Source organism: Tenrec ecaudatus, chromosome 4 (genome assembly GCF_050624435.1).
Source record: "Tenrec ecaudatus isolate mTenEca1 chromosome 4, mTenEca1.hap1, whole genome shotgun sequence".
Lineage (NCBI taxonomy): Eukaryota > Metazoa > Chordata > Mammalia > Afrosoricida > Tenrecidae > Tenrec > Tenrec ecaudatus.
In genome coordinates, this window is record NC_134533.1 from 83,191,954 (window position 1) to 83,214,712 (window position 22,759).

Sequence of the window (22,759 nt, forward strand, 5' to 3'; positions counted from 1 at the left end):
CAAGCCTGCAGAGATCTAGCCATAGTTAAGATGATTTGAAATGTGCTCTTCTCAGCTCTGTGAAGGATCCGCTGGATTACAGCACCGGAGAGGTTGGACGGGAAACGTGGAGGGCCGGGAGTCTAGGTTTGCCGAGAAGGCAAAGGAAAGGGAGGACAGTTGCACACCTGGAAAGATTTAATCAATGTCACTGAGTTGTACAAGTAAGAATTGTTGAATCGACGTATGATTTGTATGTATATGCTCGATAACAAAAGAATAAGACAATTTCTTTTCAAATACATAGGTAGATCAAATATGCTTCAAGCATAAATGAAGACTATTCCAGAAACAATTCCAAGCACTTTACATTTAAGTCCGTCAACACTCTGCTCACCATCACTACGTCATCCATGTTCCCCTCATGTAACGCTCGCTACCATATGCTTTAAGGAATTTTCCTTTTATCTGCCTATTTTGGCATGTAGTTCCGCTTGCTATCATCTAATTTTCACCCTTAACTGGATATTGAAATCACCAGAGAATGATTTTTTTAACATACTAATGCTTGGGTTTCACCCATAGAAATTCTAAACTAATTGGTCTAAATGTTGCCTGGGCTTGGAGATTTTTCTGTAGCTGCCAGGAAATTCTAATAGGAAGACAAAGTTGAAAAGCATCACAGCATTGGTCATTTGTTAAAGCAACTAGCCAATCAACTTCAATTATGCCCCGGGTTGCTTTTGGTTTTTTAAATCATTTTATTGGGGGCTCATCCAACTCTTATCACAATCCATACATACATCAATGATGTAAAGCACATCTGTACATTCGTTGCCCTTATCATTCTCAAAACATTTGCTCTCCATCCTAGCCTCTGGCATCAGCTCCTCATTTTTCCCCTCCCTCCCCGCTGCCCCCCCCATGAACCCTTGATAATTTGTAAATGATTATTTTGTCATATCTTACACTGTCAAACGTCTCCCTTCACCCACTTTTCTGTTGTCCATCCCCCAGGGAGGAGGTTATATGTAGATCCTTGTAATCAGTTCCCCCTTTCCACCCCACCTTCTCTCCACCCTCCCGGTATCACCATTCTCGGCACTGGTCCTGAAGGGATCATCTGCCTGAATTCCCTGTGTTTCTAGTTCCTATCTGTACCAGTGTACATCCTCTGTTCTAGCCAGATTTGTAAGGTAGAATTGGGATCATGATAGCAGTGGGGAGGAAGGATTTAGGAATTAGAGGAAATTTGTATGTTTCATCATTGCTACACTGCATGCTGACTGGCTTGTCTCCTCACCATGACCCTTCTGTAAAGGGATGTCCAGTTGCCTACCGATGGGTCTCAGATCCCCAATCTTCACTTCCCCTCATTCACAATGCTTTTATGTTTTGTTCTTTGATGCCTGATACCTGTTTCCTTCCACACCTAGTAATCACACAGGCTAGTGCGCTTCCTCCATGTGGGTTTTGTTGCTTCTCAGCTAGATGGCCCCTTGTTTACCTTCAAGCCCTTAAGATCCCAGATGCTATATGTTTTGCTAGCTGGGCACCATCAGCTTTCTTCACCACATTTGCTTATGCACCCATTTATCTTCAGCGATCCTATCAGGGAGGTGAGCACACAATGATATGATTTTTTGTTCTTTGATGCCTGAAAACTGATCCTTTGGCACCTCATGATCACATAGACTGTGTGTTTCTTCCATGTGGACTTTGTTGCTTCTGAGCTAGATGGCCACTTGTTTACCTTCAAGTTTTTAAGACCCTAGATGCTATACCTTTTGATAGCTGAGTTCCATCATCTTTCTTCACCACATTTGCTTATGCATCTGCTTTGTCTTCAGCAATCGTGTTGGGAAGGTGAGCATCATGGAATGCCAGTTTAATAGAACAAAGTATTTTTTCATTGAGGGGGTACTTGAGTGGAGGCCCAATGTCCATCTGCTACTTTAATACTAAACCTATAAATATAGGCACATAGATCTATTCCCCATCCTCAGATATAAGTATATTGACATAAGTACATGCCTTTATTTAGACCTCTATTAATGCCCTTTGCTTCCTAGTTCTTTCCTCTATTTTCTTTTATTTTCCTCTTGTCCCACTATCATGCTCAGCCTTCATTTGGGTTTCAGCAATTCCTCTCAGTTACATTACCCTTGATCACGCCCTGCCAGGCCTCCTACACCCAGTTGGATCACTTGCTGCTCCCTTGTCCCTGGGTTTGTTAACACCACTTCCTTTCCCCTGACCTAACCCTCTCCCGTGTCCGTCCAGTACCGTTGGTCCTGCTGTTTTCTCCTCCAGCCTATCTTATTTAGACAGATCTGCGGAGAGAATCACATGCACAAAAACAAGACAGAGCAAATCCAAGCAACAAAATAAAATGAAACAACAAAAAGCCAATGACAAACAACAACAACAAAGAAAGGCCTGTAGTTAATTCAAAGACTGTTTGTTGGCCTTTAGGATGTTTTCTGGTTGAGTCTGATGGGGTGCCAAGCCCTGGCCCCAAAGTCTATTTTGGGGGGGCTTCTTTGCTCTGTTCCCCTTGCTTTTCAGTTGCACACCCTTAATGGTCTGCCTCGGTGTGATGGGATCAGATTGGGCGCAATTCCCACACTGTGTCTCCAGTGTTGTCCCGGGCTGCTCAATTCCCACACCGTGTCGCCAGTGTTGTCCTGGGCGGCTTTTTTATGAATGAAAGTAAATGTTAGAAGGAAATTTAGAATTGCCAGTTAGAGTGGAGTATGAAATTCCTGGTTCCTAGGAAACATAGTTTTATTAGATTAGTATGATTTTAAAATTACTCTTGATTAGAACTTTTCAACTCTAAAGACATTAACAAAAATGTTTACCCTTTACTTAAATTATTTTTTGCCCATGTTTGTGATTTTGATTATTTTTCTTCTTTTCTTTTGGTTGTTTTTGAGTTATTGAATATTTAGTTTGTTGCCTGACATCCATATACAAGTACCTCAGAGATAAATATGAAGTTAAACACTGTAAACCTCATTTGGGTGAAGCTGTAAATATCTAAGTAGTAGCAAACCTAGTATTCACTAGAATTTTTCATCATCTGAAAAACATTTTTTTTTGCCCCATAGGAAATTCTCCTAATACCTTTATACTGTTTGTTTTGAGGGTTGGAAATATGTACATAATTCCCAATGATATACAGGAATATCTCAAATGAAGAAGATACATTAAGGCACTATGTTCATGTGCTCCGCTGTGACTAGAAGCTTGGAGACTAATCCCTGCAGTAGAGATATCTTAATTATAGAGAAGGTCAATTAATGATTGACTCGATCATCCAGGTAGATTCAGTCACAATGGAAGCCACACTGATGGACAGTCGTGCCATTATCCAGTTCTCCAAGGAACGTATATCAAATAGCATAAATCAGAAACAACCGCACAACGGGAAAGCACCAAACAACTAAACCAAAATTTCTTAGGTGTATTCCCAAAGTAATTGATGAACATAAATTTCAATGATAGAATAAGTTTATTGTGTATCACCATAGCTAAAATTGTGAATCTCTTTGTAACAACTCTTCTTAATACAAAAACTTTCTTTTAGAATGCTATAGGGTTCATTGACAGGGGCAGTTATCGAGAGATTTTGGAAAATGACTGGCTGAAAAAGGAGGTAAGTGGGATTTTCAAAACAAACAACCCGTCTCTCTTTTGCACTGGATATTACATTTTTTTTTTTACCAACTCAAGTCACGAGAAAAGCATGAAAATATGGCTGACAGAGGTAAGATGCAATTCAGGTGGAGACTAACTTTATTAGAAGTGGCTACTCAAAAAAATCAGACATAATCTTAAATCATAACCAGTAGTCTTTCTTATGGGTCAACTCACACAATATATACCCCCTACTCAGATATTAACATAGTTAGGTTCCAAAGTTCAAATTATTATAGAAAAACCAGTGTTGTGCAAAAATGGAGGATGACTACATCATTCCACAATTGTTATTACATAACTGCTTATCGTTATCACCATATAAGCATCAAGCCACTTGGAATCTGAGCCCAGCCCAGCTGATATACCACTTTTGCCAGCACAATAAATATTACTCTTGCCGTACACCTCAATATTTGCTATTGCCTGACCTAGATTATTAATGTATGAAAATTCATATGTTAAATATTTCACTATAATTGTAAATGCAAAATATCATATAATGAGATCATTTATAAGGGAGCAATAGGTGTACTTCAGTGTGCAAAACTCCTTTTATACCTTAAACTTGATCTGATCTTCATCAGGAGTGTCCATTCTCCAAATGTTGGGGACAAGGCTAAAAGATCATTTTAAATTTAATCTCTGATGACTTCGATTGCTCTTTTGGAATGGCAGAGCCTTCTTTGGGTAAACACTCAGTCTTTCCAGATTTCCAGTCATTTCCTCTGTTTGCCTCTCAGAGAGATTCCTGACACAGGCAGTAAGGAAGGTGTGCCTGACCTCTTATTGAATCTATTGCTCAACAGGAATCACACCTGTGGGGTTTCCTTTCAATCGGCTCTCGGGCTCTGTTGTTCAGGATGTGCTATGGTCTGCTCCCTGGAGACTTTTAAAGTATGCTGCCTCGGCCTTTTGAACATTGTAGTCAACAGCAAACCTGCGATCAAGATGTCTACTGTAGCCTCTATGTCCTATCCTAGTCAGCAGGCTGTCTTCAACATTCCCTCTTGACGCATGCAGCAACTAATGGACCCAGGAGAACTGCCTTAGGCTCGGTGTCTGCCTGTTAGGATGCTGCACTCCCTCTCTGGCTGGATGCGGTGCTCTGAGGGCCTCTAGAGCGAGTTTCTCAGCATCAGCACTACACATTGACATTTGGGTTCGGATCATTGTGTGCTACGGATGGCTGTCCCGTTTTCCTTACTTTGGACACGCCTGTCCCTCTGAATAGGATAGCTTTCTGCACTTCCTTACCTCCTTACCCCCATCTGTCTGAGAAACTCCAACTCTTCCTTGAAGACTGGACTAGAGTATCAATTTCCTTGTAAATAATTTTTAACTATGCCAGGGAGTCTTGGATGCTCCTTTCTCAGTGCTCCCTTTGTTTCATTGTGACCCTTGGCAATATTTACTGAAATTGGTTATATGTGCATCTGCCTCTACTATGCAGAGCTGAAGTTTTGTCTATATATCCATAGTACCTAATAAATAATCCATGTTCTTTGAATAATTTTTGAATAAATTAACTTCAACAAAAATAGATATAATCACTTGGGGAATGAATGGATCCAAATATATGGCTTAGAGCTTGGGTGACGGAAGCAGTTTTTAAAAAAACAAACCAACTTTGTGAATTATTTATGTTGTGGCTCAAGATAGAAGATTATGTCCTGTCTCTTCTGAGACTCCACTGAAATTAAATCATATAAGGACAGAAGGGATGCATCAACAAAGAGAAAAGGGAGATGATTAGCAGATGAAATTTCAACAATTTTCTGGAAGACACAAAGCAGATGCAGGATCATGTTGTTGGATAAAGCAGGCAGATAATCTTGAGTCCAGATGTTATAAGAGCGCTACAGAGGATGTTCCAAACCCAATCTGCCATTGGTAACCTGGGAGAATCCCAGAGCTCTGAGTGTGCATAGACTGTGGATGATTGGAATGGGAACTGGAACAGAAAACAAGGGGATTGCTTCATGGTCTGAATAGAGAACATCTGCATCTAGTTCCACCATTCTCTACCATTTCCTTCACACAGAGCAAAGGGGTTTACTAGTCCAGGAACCCTATAATTTTGCTCTGAAAATACTGAATTCACTGACAAACGTGACATTTTAAAATATAGTCTCAGGTGCCCACAGTAAATCCTTTGTTTCTTGACATTAGGAGACCACAACCTAATAGCTCACTCCTATCTTCATCCTAAAGGAAGTTTGCCGGTTTAGCTGTCCCGCTGTACCACAAACAGAGCTTCCAGTCTGCATTCCCATTTGGAGGAGAAGCTTGGTATGAAAACCAACTGGCTTACAGTTAAGACAAAGACCCACCCCATTCCCCAGAGCCTTCTTCCCCAAATCACCAGACATCTCAATTCAACCAGCGCACCGGAAGAGAAAGAAGAAGTTGAATTAACACCAAAACCAGAAATAAATAAATAAATGAAAAGTTGGCCCTGGAAGGAAGAGAAAATATAGGAAACTGAAAAGGTATTCTATTTATATAATCAAAATAAAAGAGATGAGAGGAGACATTTTATTTAGAAATAGATGCTTCGAGAAAAAAAATATATATAGAACAGGAAAGAGAGCAATCTCTCAAAAGAGTGAAGACCGTATTATCAAAAGAAAAGAATTAATCAGAGATTGAGAGTACTGATGTAGGATCTCCAATGATCAACTAGTAGGAAGCCCAGAACGGAAGATGGGGGTGGGGGGAAGCGGAGGGAAGAGTCATGAAAACATAGGGAAGGAAATTATTGATGAAATAATAGAAGGAAATTTGTAGGTGCTGAAAAGGAACTTGAGTTTTCAGAACACCAAGAGCAAAAGGAAGATTCTAAAGGTTTCTCCAGGGAGATGGCAGAGGGTGGAGGGAATTCCCTCCAAGGCAAAAGACGCCTGCTGGTATCCAGCTTTTCAATAGCAGATTCAGACACAAAACTATTTCCAACCAGATAAAGCACAGAGTTAAACTCTCTTCAGAAATGCAAAGGCTCAGAATCTTTACCTCTCAATCTTTGTTAGGGACATACTTACCACTGTGTCCCAGGAAAACAAAGTAAACAATAATAGGAAGACAGGAACTTCTGGTTACAATCCAATATACTAGTGAAGGAATGTTTGAGAGTGGTGATTATGATGAATGCTTTTATGAATTGAACCTGTCTTTCAAATGTACGCATTAGCAATCTTTTAAAAAAATCATTTTATTGGGGTTTGTATAACTCTTATCACAATCTATACATCCATCCATTGTATGTCAAGCACGTTTGTATATTTGTTGCCCTCATCATTCCCCAAACATTTGCTTTTTACTTGAGCCCTTGGTATCAGCTCCTCATTTTTCCCCTCCCTCCCCACTGCCCCCTCCCTCATGAACTTTTGATTATTTATAAATTATTATTATTTTGACATATCTTACACTGTCCAATGTCTCCCTTTACCCTCTTTTCTGTTGTTTGTTCCCCAGGAAGGAGGTTATATGTAGATCCCTGTAATTGGTTCCCTCCTTTTCACCTCACCATCCCTCCACTCTCCTGATATCGCCACTCTCACCACTGGTCCTGAAGGGATCATCTGAATTCCTTGTGTTTCCAGTTCCTATCTGTACCAGTGTACATCCTCTGGTCTAGCCAGATTTGTAAGGTAGAATTGGAATCATGATAGTGGGGGTGGGGGGGGAGCATTTAAGTACTAAAGGAAAGTTGTATGTTTCATCATTGCTATACTGCACCCTACCTGGCTCATCTCCTCTCCATGACCCTTTTGTAAGGGGATGTCCAGTTTCCTGTAGATGGGCTTTGGCAATCTTATCCCTAACTCTGTGTGTGCGTTCTGATGTGAGAATGGGTATCTTTATGCTAATGAGGCAGCATGTTAGTATAGGGTGTGAAAGAGCAGACTAAGGAAAGAACTAACCAAGCAAGGAGAGGTGGGGGAAGATCCTTGCCATGCCATGAGATGGACAAAGACTAGAAGCTGAAAAGAGATAAGGGCGCAACCCCAGGGCCAACGGAGAGAAGACGCCTTTTCCTCCCTGATTGTGACATCTAGCCCCTCCTCTCCCCACTTGTGATAGTTCTGGCATAGAAACACTAGTTATAACTAAGACACACACCTAAAAAGCATCATCCCCTCCAGATTGAAACTGATCTCACTTCCAGGCTCAACTTTTACATATATATATATTTTGGGGTATGTGTGTGTGTGTGTGTGTGAGAGAGAGAGATGGGGTGGGGCCTGGTATCTTGATTTCGAGTACATTATTTATTTGTGATTTTTCTGTTTAAAAAATTATTATTAATTGGGAGTTCATACATATATCATTCCACAGTTTGATCACGTCACACAGTATTGTACAATTGCTACCACAATCAGTTTCCAAACATTCTTTTTCTTCCTGGACTCCTTGGCATGGTCTCCCTTTTACCCCTCCCTCTCCATCCCTATACCCCCCACCACAAAAAGTAAACAAAACCAACCTTATTCTACTTGCTTCCCCTATAGGTTCATCAATCCTGGATTTCATATACCAAAAAACAGAAAACCATATAGCGCAACGTCAAGAGGGTGATCCCCAATGACATAACACCTCTGAGATAAACTTTAATATGAACAACCCAAACAAAAACTACAGAAAATGCTGAAAACCAGATCAGGTCCAGCATGCATCAGAGGGGGATCAAGTGACAAAGTTTGAACTGATCAAGTCAGGTTTATGCCTATTATCTCCCTGCTCATCTCTCCAGTGCACTTGGTAGTAGCCACTCTCCTCCCCCCGCCCCCCTAAGTTATGGTAGACTCAAAATTGACAGGTTCTATAACTACTTGCTCAACTTCAGGGAAACAACCCACTGGAAACTCAGACTTTGTACACTGACTTCATCATCTTTCCATTTCCCTTATACACTACCTCCTTTCCAGTATCTCAATTAAGAATCCCTTTATTATCCAGTCCCTCCAGCCCCAAACTTGGGAGATAGAAATATTCCTTTCGCTTCCCACACCCAGAAGTCGTCCAAGGCCCCATCAGTTCTTCTTGTGACCACTTCTTCCCTCCTTCCCAGCAGCCTGGTGCCAGCCCTCCTCCCCTCTCACCCGGACGCCCTCCGTCATGTCTTCCCTGGTCTTGTTCCCTCCAGAAGAAAGTTCTCCCTTTTGCCTCAGAGTCATCTTTGAAAAGGCTCCTCTGCTTCAAGTCTGTCAGGGACTCTCCACTACTTGTGAGAGCCCAGACTTCTTGGCATGGCACAAGACATGGCCCCAGTCTGCTCCTCCAAGAGTCCTTCCTCCATTGCCCCATTGAACAAATTAAAGGTTCCTGACTGAACTCAGTGTTGCACTTCAATATGAGGGGGTACCCCCAAAAAAGGGATTTTCCCCCAAAAGCTGTGTATTAAATTTTAAAAACAAAATACCATTAACACCTTCAAAGTATTCTCCATTACACTTAATACATTTGTCAAATCTGTGATTTCATTCTTTTTTTAAAAATCACTTTATTGGGGACTCTTACAGTTCCCATAATAATCCATACATCCATTGTATCAAGCACATTTGTATATTTGCTGCCGTCATCCTTTTCAAAAACATTTTCTTTCTACTTGAGCCCTTGGTATCAGCTCATTTTTTTTCCTTCCCTCCCTTACCTTCCCTCCCTCATTAACCCTCGATGATTTATAAATTATTAGTCTATCTTACACTGACTGCTGTCTCCCTTCACTCACATTTCTGTTGTTCATTCCCCTTGGGGGGGGGAAGTTTTATGTGGATCATTTTGATTAGTTCCCTCTCTCTCCCCCCAACTTTCCCCTACTCTTGTGGTATTGCTACTCCCATTATTGTTCCTGAGGAGTTTATCTGTCCTGGATTCCGTGTATCCAGAGCTCTTATCTGTACCAGGGTACCTGCTCTGGTCTAGCTGGATTTATAAGGTAGAAATAGGGTCATGATAGTGGAAAGAGGAAGCATTAAAAAACTTTGTGTGTTTCCTCGGTGCTATACTGCACCCTGGCTGGCTCCTCCCTTCCTTGTGACCCTTCTGTAAGAGGATGTCCTATTGCCTGCAGATGGGCTTTGGGTCTCCACTCTGCCCCCACCCCACCCCATTTGCATTGATATGATTATTTGCACTGGGTCTTCTGATGCCTGATACTTGATGCGATTCTATTCTTGGAAACATTTTTCAAATTCATTTGTTTGGCTGACAGCACCTCCCTCATTTTTTTTTCCTACCTCTCCTATTTCATCAAATTGTTGTCCTTTCATGTCCCTATTCATTTAAGGAAACAAAAAGAAGCTGCACAGAGTGAGGTCAGGTGAGTCAGGAGCATGGGGCAGGAGAGGCACACTGAGATGGCCGTGTTAACAGGTGCATTATCATGGTGGCAAAACCAGTCCCCTGTCTGCCACAAATCAGGCCTTTTTGTTGCACACTGTTGGCAATCTTTTCAGAACTTCTAAGTAGAAATATTGATTAACCGTCTGACCAGTTGGTGGAACAAACTCCAAATCCACTGAGTCAAATTTTTCATCCATTCAGGAAGTTGATGGATGTCTGGACCAAGGTTTGTCATCAATTGACATTTCACCTTTTTTGAAATAAGAAAACCACTCGTACACTTACATTTTTGCCATAGTGTTGTCCTTGTAAGCTGTGTTCAACATCATAACAGTTTCTGTGACATTTTGTCTAAGCAGGAAACAAAATTTCACAGTTACATGCTGTTCCCTAAAATCAGCCATCACAAAAACAAGTTTTGAGTTGAAACTGATTTTACCAAAAAATTCTCAAGGCAGAGAACCTTCCCAGGTAATACCACTGGGTGCGCTAACTCTGAGTGAGTGGCTCGATGCTCGCCTAGTGGGAAAAATGCATACTATGAAACTTCCACTCTGCCCAGTGCAATTCCAGGTTTTTTGGGGGTACCCCCTCCTATATACAAACTTTCCTGTGACCTTCTCTCCTTCACCTACTTCAGTAATGACTTCTGAAATGAGTGAAATTAAATCCTAAGTTAATGGACTTAATATTTTATAAACTAATAGTCAAACTTTGTTTACTTAAGATATAAGTGATTCTGTGGTAGGTAATTTCAAGTATATGAATGTGAATCCCCTGTCCTGCCCACTTCCCCCACCCCACTTATTGGTTTTTGGAAATTTCATACTTTCTAACACCTTATTTCAAGAAAAAAGAATGAAGAGGTGAAATTCAGCAGTATTCTTTATCTTAATACTTAATAAAAGCACTTCCCTCAGTTCCTTCTGACCCAGGCTCTCACTTTATCATGCTTCTTCAAATACATTAGTTGATATTAAAATTCAGGCTTTATCATTGCAATCATATTGTATTTTATTCTGATCTGTGTCTGTGTGTAGATTGAACTAAGGTCTTCAACATTTCTTGGGGTTCTCACCAACCACCTTCAAGAGAACTCCTGTGTCAGTTTCAACCAGCATTCACCTGCAATGAATTCGATTTCTTAGTTGAGAGAGGGTTTCGGGTCTTTTGGGACAGGAGAACATGTGAAATCTTAACTAGCCCCATCACTCTTTCACTACTTGAAACCCCTTCTACGTGCGGACAAGCAGCCTCCCAACCTTAATGCCAGTTTTGAGAGAAGTTTTACTACCTATTGAGAGAACGCCCTCAAACCACATACAGCTCCCACAGCAAGCTTTCTCAAAGGAACAGTGTAAAGCACTCGACGTGCTCAGCTATGGACCTACCCTTTCACTGCCCGCCGAACATGTCCACCTGCATTTTCCAGACACCTCAGACTCAGCATACCGATGTCAGGGCTCACTCCGTTTCTCCTTTCACGTTTCCTCTTTCACCATCTTCCCAGAAACCCAAAGTAAAAGCGACACTACCAACTTCAACTCCTTTTTTCCCCTTGTCCTCCATGGGTCTGATAATATAGCTGGTGAGTCTAGGAAATATGACATTTTAAAAGCAATACCCGTTCTATGATATTGACAATTTCCACTCAGCTGTCTCTATAAAGCCGTGGCATATAGGCGTGTGCACTGTTTCCACAAAGCAATCAGATTGAGCCCCCAATTTGAAAAAGAAGTTCCAGCATTTTAAAAACTCACAGTGACCTCAATGGCTAAAGAATATTAGGGAAGAGTTTAGTTCTTAAACTCTAATTACAATGGTTTGATCTAGTCAATAATAATTTAATAATTCAGATCCTATAAAGTATTAGAGAACTTAGGTTTGGGGAAAATGCCCACAAAAATGTGTATCTGGAAAAAATGTATATTTGCATTACAAGTAAAACTCTTTGGTTTTATGGGCTCTTCAAAACCCAGCCACAAAGTACATTTTATTTTTTCCTTCTCATAATTCATTGGAAATGAAAGTCAGAAAGATGGTGAGTTTAATTAGTTCATCAACAGAAAGAGCTTTGCAATAAAAGACAAATGATTTTAAGGGAATTCAATTTAATTTTTCCTTATTTCAATAAGTATTCACTTTGACATCATTAAATTAATTCACAAAATTAACTTAAACCATTTCTGATCATAAGTACTATCACTAGAATTGAAAATTGCCCGGAAATAGAACATTGCATGTCAATTTGTTTCTTTGGAGAAGGTTCGTAGGATGGGTAACAAAGGATATTTAATAAGAGAACTCCTAAAAATATTTCTCCTTTCAACTAGCTCTCAACAATAACCAAAGGCTTACTTCACATCGTAGTTGGATAAATGTAGTCTAAAATAACTTGACAGTGGTGTGAACATATAGGAGAATACTACTAGATGTCTAGAAAGGATTGAGATTCGTTCCATCCCTTGACTTCCACTCTCTGGTTTTACTCAGCATGCTTACTAGTGAAATGAAGAAAGCTGAAATTTCCAATTGAGTTAGACTAACTCAAGAAATAGAAATCCTGAGAAACAGACAAAGGGATTCAGAGAGGTCAACAATCAGAGTTTCTAATGCAAGGAGTCATGAGCATTTGGATCTCCCAAGGGAACCTATAAAGAATATATATTTTATATTTTTAATTTAAAATCGGTTTTAACGAAATAATCTTTCCCAATATCTACATGCATTTCTTGGGAATTGGGGGAGGTGGGGACAGAAGGGGACTTTTTCTTCCCTCACTTTTTTCTTTTTCTCCAGAAATCTGAAGACATTTGTATAAAGACAAGGAATAGTTTTCATTGAATACTGTTTCAAATAACTAGAACAGCGATGGCAATTGATGAGAACCTTACTTAATACTCCCTAGGAGCAGTGATGGCAAAGGATACTTTAACCTGAACGCTTGGTTTTCATTCCCCAAAAGGGCCCTTGTTCCCAACTTTGGCAAGAGGCCAAGAACTGTATGTACTGCCTCCCAAGCATGCGAAGCCTGTAGGTCAAACATTTCCAAAAGCTCTATTAATTCCTTCTGTTTACAATTCCTAACTAGGAATTTCTTTCTCATCTTTTCACAATTCAGGATTAGACATTTTTCCTTTTAGCATTCAAGCTTGTAATCGTTGATTATCTCTCAACACACTAGAACCTGAAGCACTAACCACTAACCTCTAGTTGTGTAATACAGTACTAGAGACCTCAATGGTTTAGCTAATTTGTTTGAGGAAGGTAAATCATACATGCGATTCTCTCTAACCCAAGCCACCAGCAATATTTGAGACTTTTCTATGACACCGGTACTGTTTTTTTTTGTTTGTTTGTTTGTTCACTGGATTGTAAACTCTCTTTGGGGAAGAAGCCAGGTCTTCTTCACTTTTGTATGCTTCTACCCCTAGAATAGAGCCTTGTCTATAGTAAGAATTCAGCATCTAATAAATCACTCATGCGATAGAAGTAAACATGTGGTAATATCCTAAATGCTTCAAGATTCCAAAATGCAACAACTAAATCTCAATTCCAAAACAAACCATCTCCAAGTACTCATGTCCCTCCAAGTCCTTATTTGAATGAAACTCTTGGCAAGTCGACAATAGAGGTGGCATCTAAACTCCCTGTGCCTGTCCTGGTTCATCATATGCCCTGGAGACGCCTGTGTTTCATCTGGTTTATCTTTTCAATATTCTCACGGGCCTATCGCTTTCGGTTTTGTACTCTTACTTCTACTACTATGATGTTGGCCTCTCTCCATGAGCACCTCCCGACCCAGCAACCCGAATAACGTAAGCTTCTTTGGGTGGGCGGAGAGGTGAGTAGGATTCGCACAGGTAGTATTCTTCTATATAGTCATCCCACTATCAAGTCTTATACAGACATATGTTTTTTCATTTGGGGGAGTATGAAAACCAGGAGTGATGAACCTGTAGAGTCAGCAAGTGGAGTAAAGGTTTTGGGGGAAGGGGACACGGAGGAGGTGGTGGGGTGAAGGGGTGATGACCTCAAGGGGTCCATATAGAAAAAGAAGGTTTGGAAACTGATTGTGGTAGCAAACGTACAATTCTGCTGGACATGATTGAACCATGGAAGAACTTGATATAAATATTAATCCCAATTAATCAATAAAAAATACTGCTGATGACAACAAAACCAACATATTTTGTTCATACCAGAATTAGCCCTATTAATTCCACTCGCTGTGTCTAGTCATGACCTTCCATTACCGACAGGATCCACAGACTTTAGCTTTAATGGACCCTTCCCCACTTTTCCAGGTTCTGTCCTACTTCTCCCCGGTCCCCCCATTGTATCTCGCCAAGCCACATGTAATTGCGCCTTTGTGCCTGTGATGTCCTCTGTGGAGAATGCACCCCCGCTAGTCTGCTTAGGCCTGTCCCTACTAGCTCTTCCAGATTCAGATTAGATGTCATCTCTTCCAGTTATCCTCGCCTGCCCCTTCACACTTGGCAGAAACAAGGGCTACGCTCTCTTTGCCACCTTATCACCTCAAAACAAACAAGCAAATTCACTGCCATTAAGTTGATGCTGGCTTACAGCGACCCTATAGGGCAGACAAGAAGTTCCCTGTGAGTTTCTGAGATTGTCAAAGTTTACAGGGACACAAAGCTTCACCTTTCTCCCGAGGGGCAGCTGGTGGTATCAAACTGCTGACCTTTAGGATCACAACCCAACTGGTAACCACTATACCACCAGGGCTCCTGTTCTCATTTGTGGGTTTTAGCCCACTGTTTTCTGTTTTCTTCACCTCCTTTTCCACTAGGCAAAGAGATCCTGTAAGGTTATTGTATATTGTTGATATGTTGTTCCTAAAATGTAATATGTTGTGACACATAATAGGCATGCAATATAATTGAATGAATAAACAATATTTTATCTACTTGTTATTTCTTATAACTACCCCAATACTCAGAGAAAACAATTGTATTATAAAGGATAATAGAAAAAGCTAGCATGTCTGTATTTCTCTTGTTAAACATTTCACAACCTGGTTTTCCATGATCCCAGTTTTATTCTGTTGTTTATAATTAACCTTAGACACATCCTCAGTTCACTTCCAATATGCCATGTTCTTAAATTAATTGTGAGGTGCCCTGGTGGTGTGTGGTTACAAGTTGGACTATGATCCACATGGTCAGCAGTTCAAAACCACCAGCAACTTCAAAGGATTAGGACTGGGCTTTCTACTCCCGTAAACAGTTAACAGTCTAGGACACTCCCAGGGGTCACTATGAGTCAGCATGGACTGTGACAGTAAGCTTGCGTTTTAGATTAATTATCCATTTTTTTCTTATTTACCTCTGCCTTCAACTCATGTGGCAGCAGTGCTTTGGAAGGGCAGGAAAGACCAACTCCTGTCCTTCTGGGATGACTGCCGACCTGATGTGTAAACAACTTTGGCTTTTCACCCATTCTCTCTTACAGAGGAAGAGCAAAGAAACCTAGTGTAATGAAAAACAAGCACAAAAAACTACACTTCTGACACCCAATATATATGTTGATCAACTTAATTAACCCATTATCTGTCTGTTCCCCAATGTTTCGCTTCTGTTCTAAAGTCAGCTTCAATTTGTGTAATTCTTCCTCTGATTCCAACTATCCGGAGCTAGGTTCGATCTCACAAGGTAAAAGACAGCCTACCCCAGACATCTACCCCGACTACCATGTCTTCTCAAGACCTCAGAAACCACCCACAAGCTTGGGATCCCCTCGTACACTCTGGCTTCTGAAGTGCTAGCTATAAATTCAGGGCTTTACCACTACGCCTTCCAAATGACAGCTGCAAACCCGGGAGTCCCCAGGGGACTCTGGCCAGCTTGGCTACAAACTCGGGTTCTCACTACCCCAGTAGCTGGCATAAGCTCAGAAGTTCCCAGGCCCCACAATTTCTGATGTGCTGGCTCTTTCTGCTCCTTTAAGTCTAAAAATCTGGTAGAGAGACTCACATAACTCATGGAGAGTGATTACCTATGATTAGACTTTTTATTATAGCAAAACAAATATCAGTACGAAGATGTAACCTCTGGGTGTTTCCAATATGAAGCATCATGTCCTCAAAGGGGGCACACTACTGTTGACATGTATTGTTATCTCTCCCAAACCAGGAAGCCCCTGGAATCTTCGTGTCCAGAGCCTTTATGGGATATTATTATGATATTCTGATTTATGACCGAATAAATCAGTTCACCAACCTAAAGTAGGTGAACTGATTTATTCAATCATAGTCATCCTGTACTATAAGTTGGTCTTTCTGGCCTACCCTATCCCTACCTGAGTCACTTCAGTAGCACACACTTTTAGGTGTGATCTGGAGCCCTGTAGATAAATTATGTAAAGTTCATGTAAATAATATACAATGGACCTTTCCTTCAGACAAATGCATTGTTAGAGTTGAATTTCTTATAGAAGACTAAGTAATTATGTGCCAACATCCATTTTCTTCTCTGGAACCAGATTGCAATCCACAGGAAGGAAGTTGACGAATTAGAATGTGTTATTCATAAACTGGAACAAGAAAATTTAGTGCTTATTGATCAACTATTCCATTGTAGACTTGTGGATCTCAACATAACCAGGTGACACCCATTAACATACTGAGAATCTTTTTTGTAAATATTTGTATCTATAATTATATATATTAATAAATAATTTTATTGGGGGCTCTTACAGCTTTTATAACAATCCATACATTAATTGTATCAAGCACATTTGTACATATGCTGCCATCATCGTCGCCAAAACACTTTCCTTCTACTTGAGCCCTTGGTCTCAGCTCCTCTTTTATCCCCTCCCTTCCCTTCACTCCCACTCTCATGAACCCTTGATAATTTATAAATTATTTTAATTTTCATATTTTATACCGTCCGCTGTCTCTACCTTCACCCATGTTTCTGTTGTTTGTCCTCCTGGGGAAGAGGGATGTTATACATAGATCATTGCTATTGGTTCCCCTTTGTCCCCTTTCTTCTCCCACCCTTTTCCTACCCTCCTGATATCAGTACTCTCATTATTGGTCCTGAGGGGTTTATCTGTGCTGGATTCCCTGTGTTGCGAGCTCTTATTTGTACCAGTGTACATGCTCTGGTTAGCAGGATTTGTAAGGTAGAACTGGGGTCATGATAGCGGGTGGGAGGAAGCATTAAAGACCTAGAGGAATGGTGTGTGTTCTGTCGGTGCTGTACTGCACCCGCCCTGCCTTATCCCTTCCCTGTGATCCTTCCATGAGGGGTTGTCCAATTATCTATACACGGGCCTTTGGTCTCCATTCCAACCCACCTCGTTCGCATCAAAATGGTTGTTTGTTTTGGGTCTTCTGATGCCTGATATTTGATCCCACTGACACCTCGTGATCACATGGGTTGGTGTGTTTCTTCCATGTGGACTTTGCTGCTTCCCTGCTAGATGGCCGCTTGTTTAACGTCAAGTCTTTATGTCAGGAGAGCCCGCTAACAAATCGTCACAGGCCCTGCAGGCACAATTGAACGGTGATACTAAGTAAAGATGATAGTAAAGTCGTAGAGAATAAGAGAGATAGAAGAGAGATTAAATAATGGAGTCAGACACATTTCATGGTAGCATGCTCACCTCAGCCCTGCTTGGCGGTCCACGTGGAGATGGAAGATGAGAGGGCAGGGAGGAGGGGGAGGGGAAAGGTGGACAAGGGGAGAGGGGACAGGGAGTGAGGACCGGGAAAGAGAGGGCTGGGAGAGAGAGCCAGTGGAAGAGAGCTCTTTATTTCTAACCAAGGCTTATATATCTTTGGGGGTGTGCAAGCCCCCTAATTACAGGTAAAGACTTATATCACAGGAAGCAGTTGTGCTATAGGTAATACAGTGATGAGATGGGGACAATCTAGGGATATACGTGTAATAGGAAGGGGAGGGATCGGGGGTATACATGTGACAAGATGGGCAGATCCTAGATACAGGGAGGAAGCCTAATTTTGGATGTCACTGAGCCAGTTTGATCTGTTCTCTGGCTCCGCCATTGAAAGCATTATCAGTAGGGTGTGAACCCCACCTACTGTGGACCAGACTGATTGCTGAAAGCCTTCAGGGAGAAGTAATCCATTGTCCTTCACAGCAGGGAGTGGGCCCCACCTGTGGGGGGACCAGACAGTAGGCTGAAGGCTGAATGCATCTGACCTCCCACCATGTGCTGGCAAACAGCCTCTAATGTTTGGCGTATCTTTGGGAGAGACAAAGCTGGGGAAAAGTCTTTTTATACCCCACACCTTTATGACTCCAGACACTATATTTTTTAATAGCCAGGCACCATCAGCTTTCTTCACTGCATTAGCTTATGCACCCATTTTGTCTTCAGTGATTGTGTTGGGAAGGTGAGCATCAAGGATTGCCAGGTTATTAGAACAAATTGTTCTTGCATTGAGGGAGGACTAGAGTAAAGGCCCAATGTCCATCTGCTACTTAAAACCTTAACCTATACATATATGTATATAGACCTATATCCCTATCATTATATATTAATATAGTTACATATGTACATGCTTATGCTTATACCTGTATAAATCTCTTTTGCCTCCTTGTCCTTTCCTCTATTTCCTTTTCTTTCCTCCTGTCACACTATCGTGTTCGACCTTCATTTGGCTCTCTGTATTGCACGTGAATGATATCGCAGGCATTTTATGCCCTCCTTGAGATCAATGTTAGGTCTCTTGTTGTTCCTTTGACCCTGGTTGATTGGCTCCCTCGTTTTTTCCCTCACTTCCTCCTCTCCCCTGTCCCACCAGAATCATCAGCCCCGTTGTTTTCTTCCTGGAGTTATTTATCCTGCCTAAAAATAGATATTTTTTTAATTTTAAAAACTTTTTTTGTTAATTCTTTCATGCTCTAGTCAGAGTACAATAGTCAGAAAAGAAGGTAGAATTAAACATAAGCTTTGATTTGTTTTTGAGAGCAGTGTACTCTAGTGACAATAACCAAACTCAGTGGCCTGGGGTTCCTGCAGCTAATATCAACTACAGGAGAGGGTAGAACTGCCCCGGGGGGTTGACAGGATTGTAACTCTTTAAGGAGTAGAAAGCCCTGTCTTTCTCCCGAGGGGCTACTGGTGGTTTCAAACTACAGGCCTTGTTAGCAGCCCAGTGCCCACCGCAGACCTCCTCCCTCAAGTGAGACTAGTGAGTGCTCAACGTGAACATCACAATTGGCAACTTTGGAGCACATACAAGACAGCAGCGGAGGTGGGCGTGACAAAACCATCGTCACGCAGTGGGGGACGTATGAGGTTGTTAGCACAGAGAAGTAGTAATTAACTTTCCAGAAGCTTCCTCTAAGTGCTCTGGGAATGCAGGATTGAATATTTGCTCTGATAGTCAAAGTACTTTCTAGGAGAGAAAACTCAGAACCTGGAGTTGAAAGCAGGTAGTGAGTTGGACGTAGTGAAAGAGCAGGGACACGTTCCTGTCCAAGTGGTGCTGTGGACAATGCTGTTTGGACCCTTTGAAGGATTTCCTTCCAAACTCCCTAACATGTGCCAACGGGCTGCATTATGGTAACTTCTGCTGTGTGCGCTGGCTAGGGGGTAGACATCAGGACAGAAGATGGCAGTTGGAAGGGAAGGGGAAGTTCAGAGAATGCAAACACCTGCCTCTCTTCCACAATCAGTGTGCAGCCCGGGAGAGGCAGTCAGGTAGTGAAAGGGGCCAAGTGGAAAGAGTTTTTAAACTCCAGGCCCCCTGAGTTTCCAGTCTCTTGAGCCAATCACCCTGAGGGCTCCTCGTGGCTGGTGCCGCATGGCCCTCCCAGAAGGAAACGCTTTCTGCTGCCAACCCTGCCCTCCATGGTCACGGCCCCGCTCGGCACTCGGTCCCTCTCCATATCTGCCATCAGCTGCTGCTCTCTTCCCTGGGATTAGGCCTAATCTCTGCCAGTTTTGCTTGCTCGGTGGCTTCTAACCATGGGGGGGACTGGCCAAACGCTAAGAAAGAGCTACCTGCAAACTGCCAGTCGCACTGCTCCACGGCAGCCAGGGTAGTGCGGAAAGCCTGACCTGGAGCTGACAGGGATGTGAAGTGCTCAGAGTTGTGGTGAAAGGGAATTCTTTGGTTGACTAGAGAGAACTTGGCCAGGTGAGAGGAAAAGGAGGGGCATTTTCCCTGTTTGTTGTGTCCTGTGCACTCTTGCTCCACCGTCAGTCTTCCCCGACGGTCCTCGCTGTCCATCAGTGCTCTAGGGGTTGGTTTTCTCTAGTGGTACTCAATGGAATGCTTAGTCCTACTTGTGAGTTGAGAGAGATTAAATTAAAATATGCCCAAAGAGAAATACAACCAAGCCAGCACGGTCTATAAGCACTGGCTCAGGCGCCCCAGTACGTGCCTCCATGTCCATGGCGCGCTAAACTCTTCCTTTTGTAGCCAGCAATTCACACTGGTGATTTCTTACATCACACCTGCTTGCTGTCCCTGAGGCCAGCGGTTCTCAACCTTCTTAAGGTTGCGACCCTTCAACACAGTTCCTCAGGTTGTGGTGACCCTCCAACCATAAAATTATTTTCGTTGCTATTTCCTAACTGTCATTTTGCTGCTGTTAAGAATCGGGCAACCCCTGTGAAAGGGTCATTCAACCCCCAAAGGGGTCGTGACCCACAAATTGAGAACCACTTGACTATAGGATGGCACCTGTTTAGGATATTTTAGAAAGAGCTGCATACAGAAACAAGGATATATGTAAACCTTCAATTATCTCTCAGACTTCTTAACTATGGGATGACCGGAGAGGGGTCCCGAGCTTTTATGCTACCTCTTTCCAGCCAAAGAAATATATGTAGTGAAGATTATGGCAACTACTCCTTCTACTTCTTTGCTGAGAAATTGGTCCTTTATAATATCTAGTAGGGTGATGAGAAATAGAGGTGAACTGTCCCCTGGGAAAATGTCACCGTGATGGTTGGCATCAGGGCAGACCATTCATGTAATGTGTGTCGGACAGACAGTGTTGTAAGGTAGAGAGACTTGGTGCCCAGCCCTGGGGACCCTGCGGGGCGGAGCGGAACTGCTCCTGAGAGTCTCCGAGTCTACCAGCCCTCCAGGAGCACACAGCCCCGCCTCTGTCCCACAGAACAACTGGGGCGAGAAGCTCAGCCCTCACTGTTAGCAGATAAATGAACGACCCACTATGATACAAGGGCAGAAGGGAGGATGTCCTTGCGGAAACCCCAAGGGAAGACACATTGTCGCACTCTTCACCTCTGAGTCTCCAACATCCAGCAGACACTAGTGAGCGTGCAGTACGACTGTAAATGATTGATAAGTGACTTTTTTCTTTGTTCTCTTAGGCGTCTATTTCTTACTCAAGCTACTGGACAGGAAGTGCCACCTGACAAAACTGCTTGGGAGTTTCCAGAAACACTTCATGGTAGTATTTTGCTGTGAGAGTGGGGACTGGTTTTGCTATTATTGAATAAATACCGATTGAGCAGCTGTTATGCACAGAGCCTACCATGCAAAAGCTCTTCCCACACAGCTCACTGCAGACTCGCGGTGACCCCTGTGGGCTACCGTGACGGTAACTGCTGACAGGAGGAGAAAGCCCAGTCTTTCCCAGGGAGCTGCTGGTGGTTTTGAACTGCCGCCTAGGCAGACCACAGCCTGATGCCTACTCCTACACCAGCGCTGTTCAGAGAATGAATGCAGGCCAGCTCCTTCACATTTCTCTTCTTACCAAGTCCATAGCCTGTCTCCTATCTGTAATTCCATGTTAAGACAAATTTTGAAATCAAATAAAAAGTCACCGCATTGCATCCTGAAAAATATAGTGGTGGAGAGGAATGAGATATTGTCTACATTTGGCATTGTTTGGGTCCACTTTAGCTCGTCAACATTCTGACACACATGTTGCCATATGATTATTGGAACTTAGCTAATAGAAGAAAAGACAACTAAGAATTTACAACATTCACATTTTGACAAATTGTAATTGTAACTCTCAAAGGGGTTTTCAACTGACAACGTGCCATGTGTTTAACCTGTGTACATGATTAATTTATGTGTATCCATCCCAGAATCAAAGTCAAAGTCACAAGAGGAAGAAGTGGGGAGTGATGAGATGATGAGCCCCTCTGCAGGGAGCAGTGTCTCTCACGGCCCTTCGGAGGACGCCCTCGGGGAGGTCCGTCTGCCCCTGCAGGCAGAGGACAGCTCCCACGTAGAGTTTGGAGCGTCGGAAATGAAGTACTTACTGTATGAAGATGAGCGGGACTTCAGGGTAAGGTTCTGTGAGCACAACTTTGACCTCTAACCTAATACTGTTCTATTAATTAATGGATAAAGTTAGCCTATTGTTTAATGTGTGTATATCAAAAAATTTATTCACAATCGCCAGGAAAAAAATGGACCATGATTTACATTTCTTACTGGATACAATTTCTAGTTCCATCCATGATTAGTCTGTTGTATATATTCATGTAGACACCCCTTCCCCCTTTGTTGGTATTCTATCACATGAAGTCTCCTGGCAGAGTTGCCATTTCTGCTGTTGGAAAAGGATGCTTCTATGTAATAGTCCCTAGTCTTGCAAACCTCTATCATACAATCCCCAGCAATGCTTTCATCAAGGACATATTATCACATTGACGATTCTTCTTCCTTCTCCAACATTTGCACTCTAATTCACAGTAATTATCAATGGGTGTTGATTGCGTGGTTGATCAATATTAGACAGAT

The 22,759-nt window shown here is 42.2% G+C and overlaps 1 protein-coding gene across 1 annotated transcript in view; it reads left to right on the forward strand.

Moving 5' to 3' along the window:
• Window positions 1-22,759, forward strand: part of CCDC83 (coiled-coil domain containing 83) — a 66,595-nt gene that overhangs the window by 38,051 nt on the left and 5,785 nt on the right. The window contains exons 6-9 of the mRNA XM_075547789.1: window positions 3,572-3,640; window positions 16,531-16,652; window positions 21,373-21,452; window positions 22,099-22,301. Coding sequence (XP_075403904.1) covers window positions 3,572-3,640; window positions 16,531-16,652; window positions 21,373-21,452; window positions 22,099-22,301 — 474 coding nt within the window. The remainder of the gene's footprint in view (window positions 1-3,571; window positions 3,641-16,530; window positions 16,653-21,372; window positions 21,453-22,098; window positions 22,302-22,759) is intronic.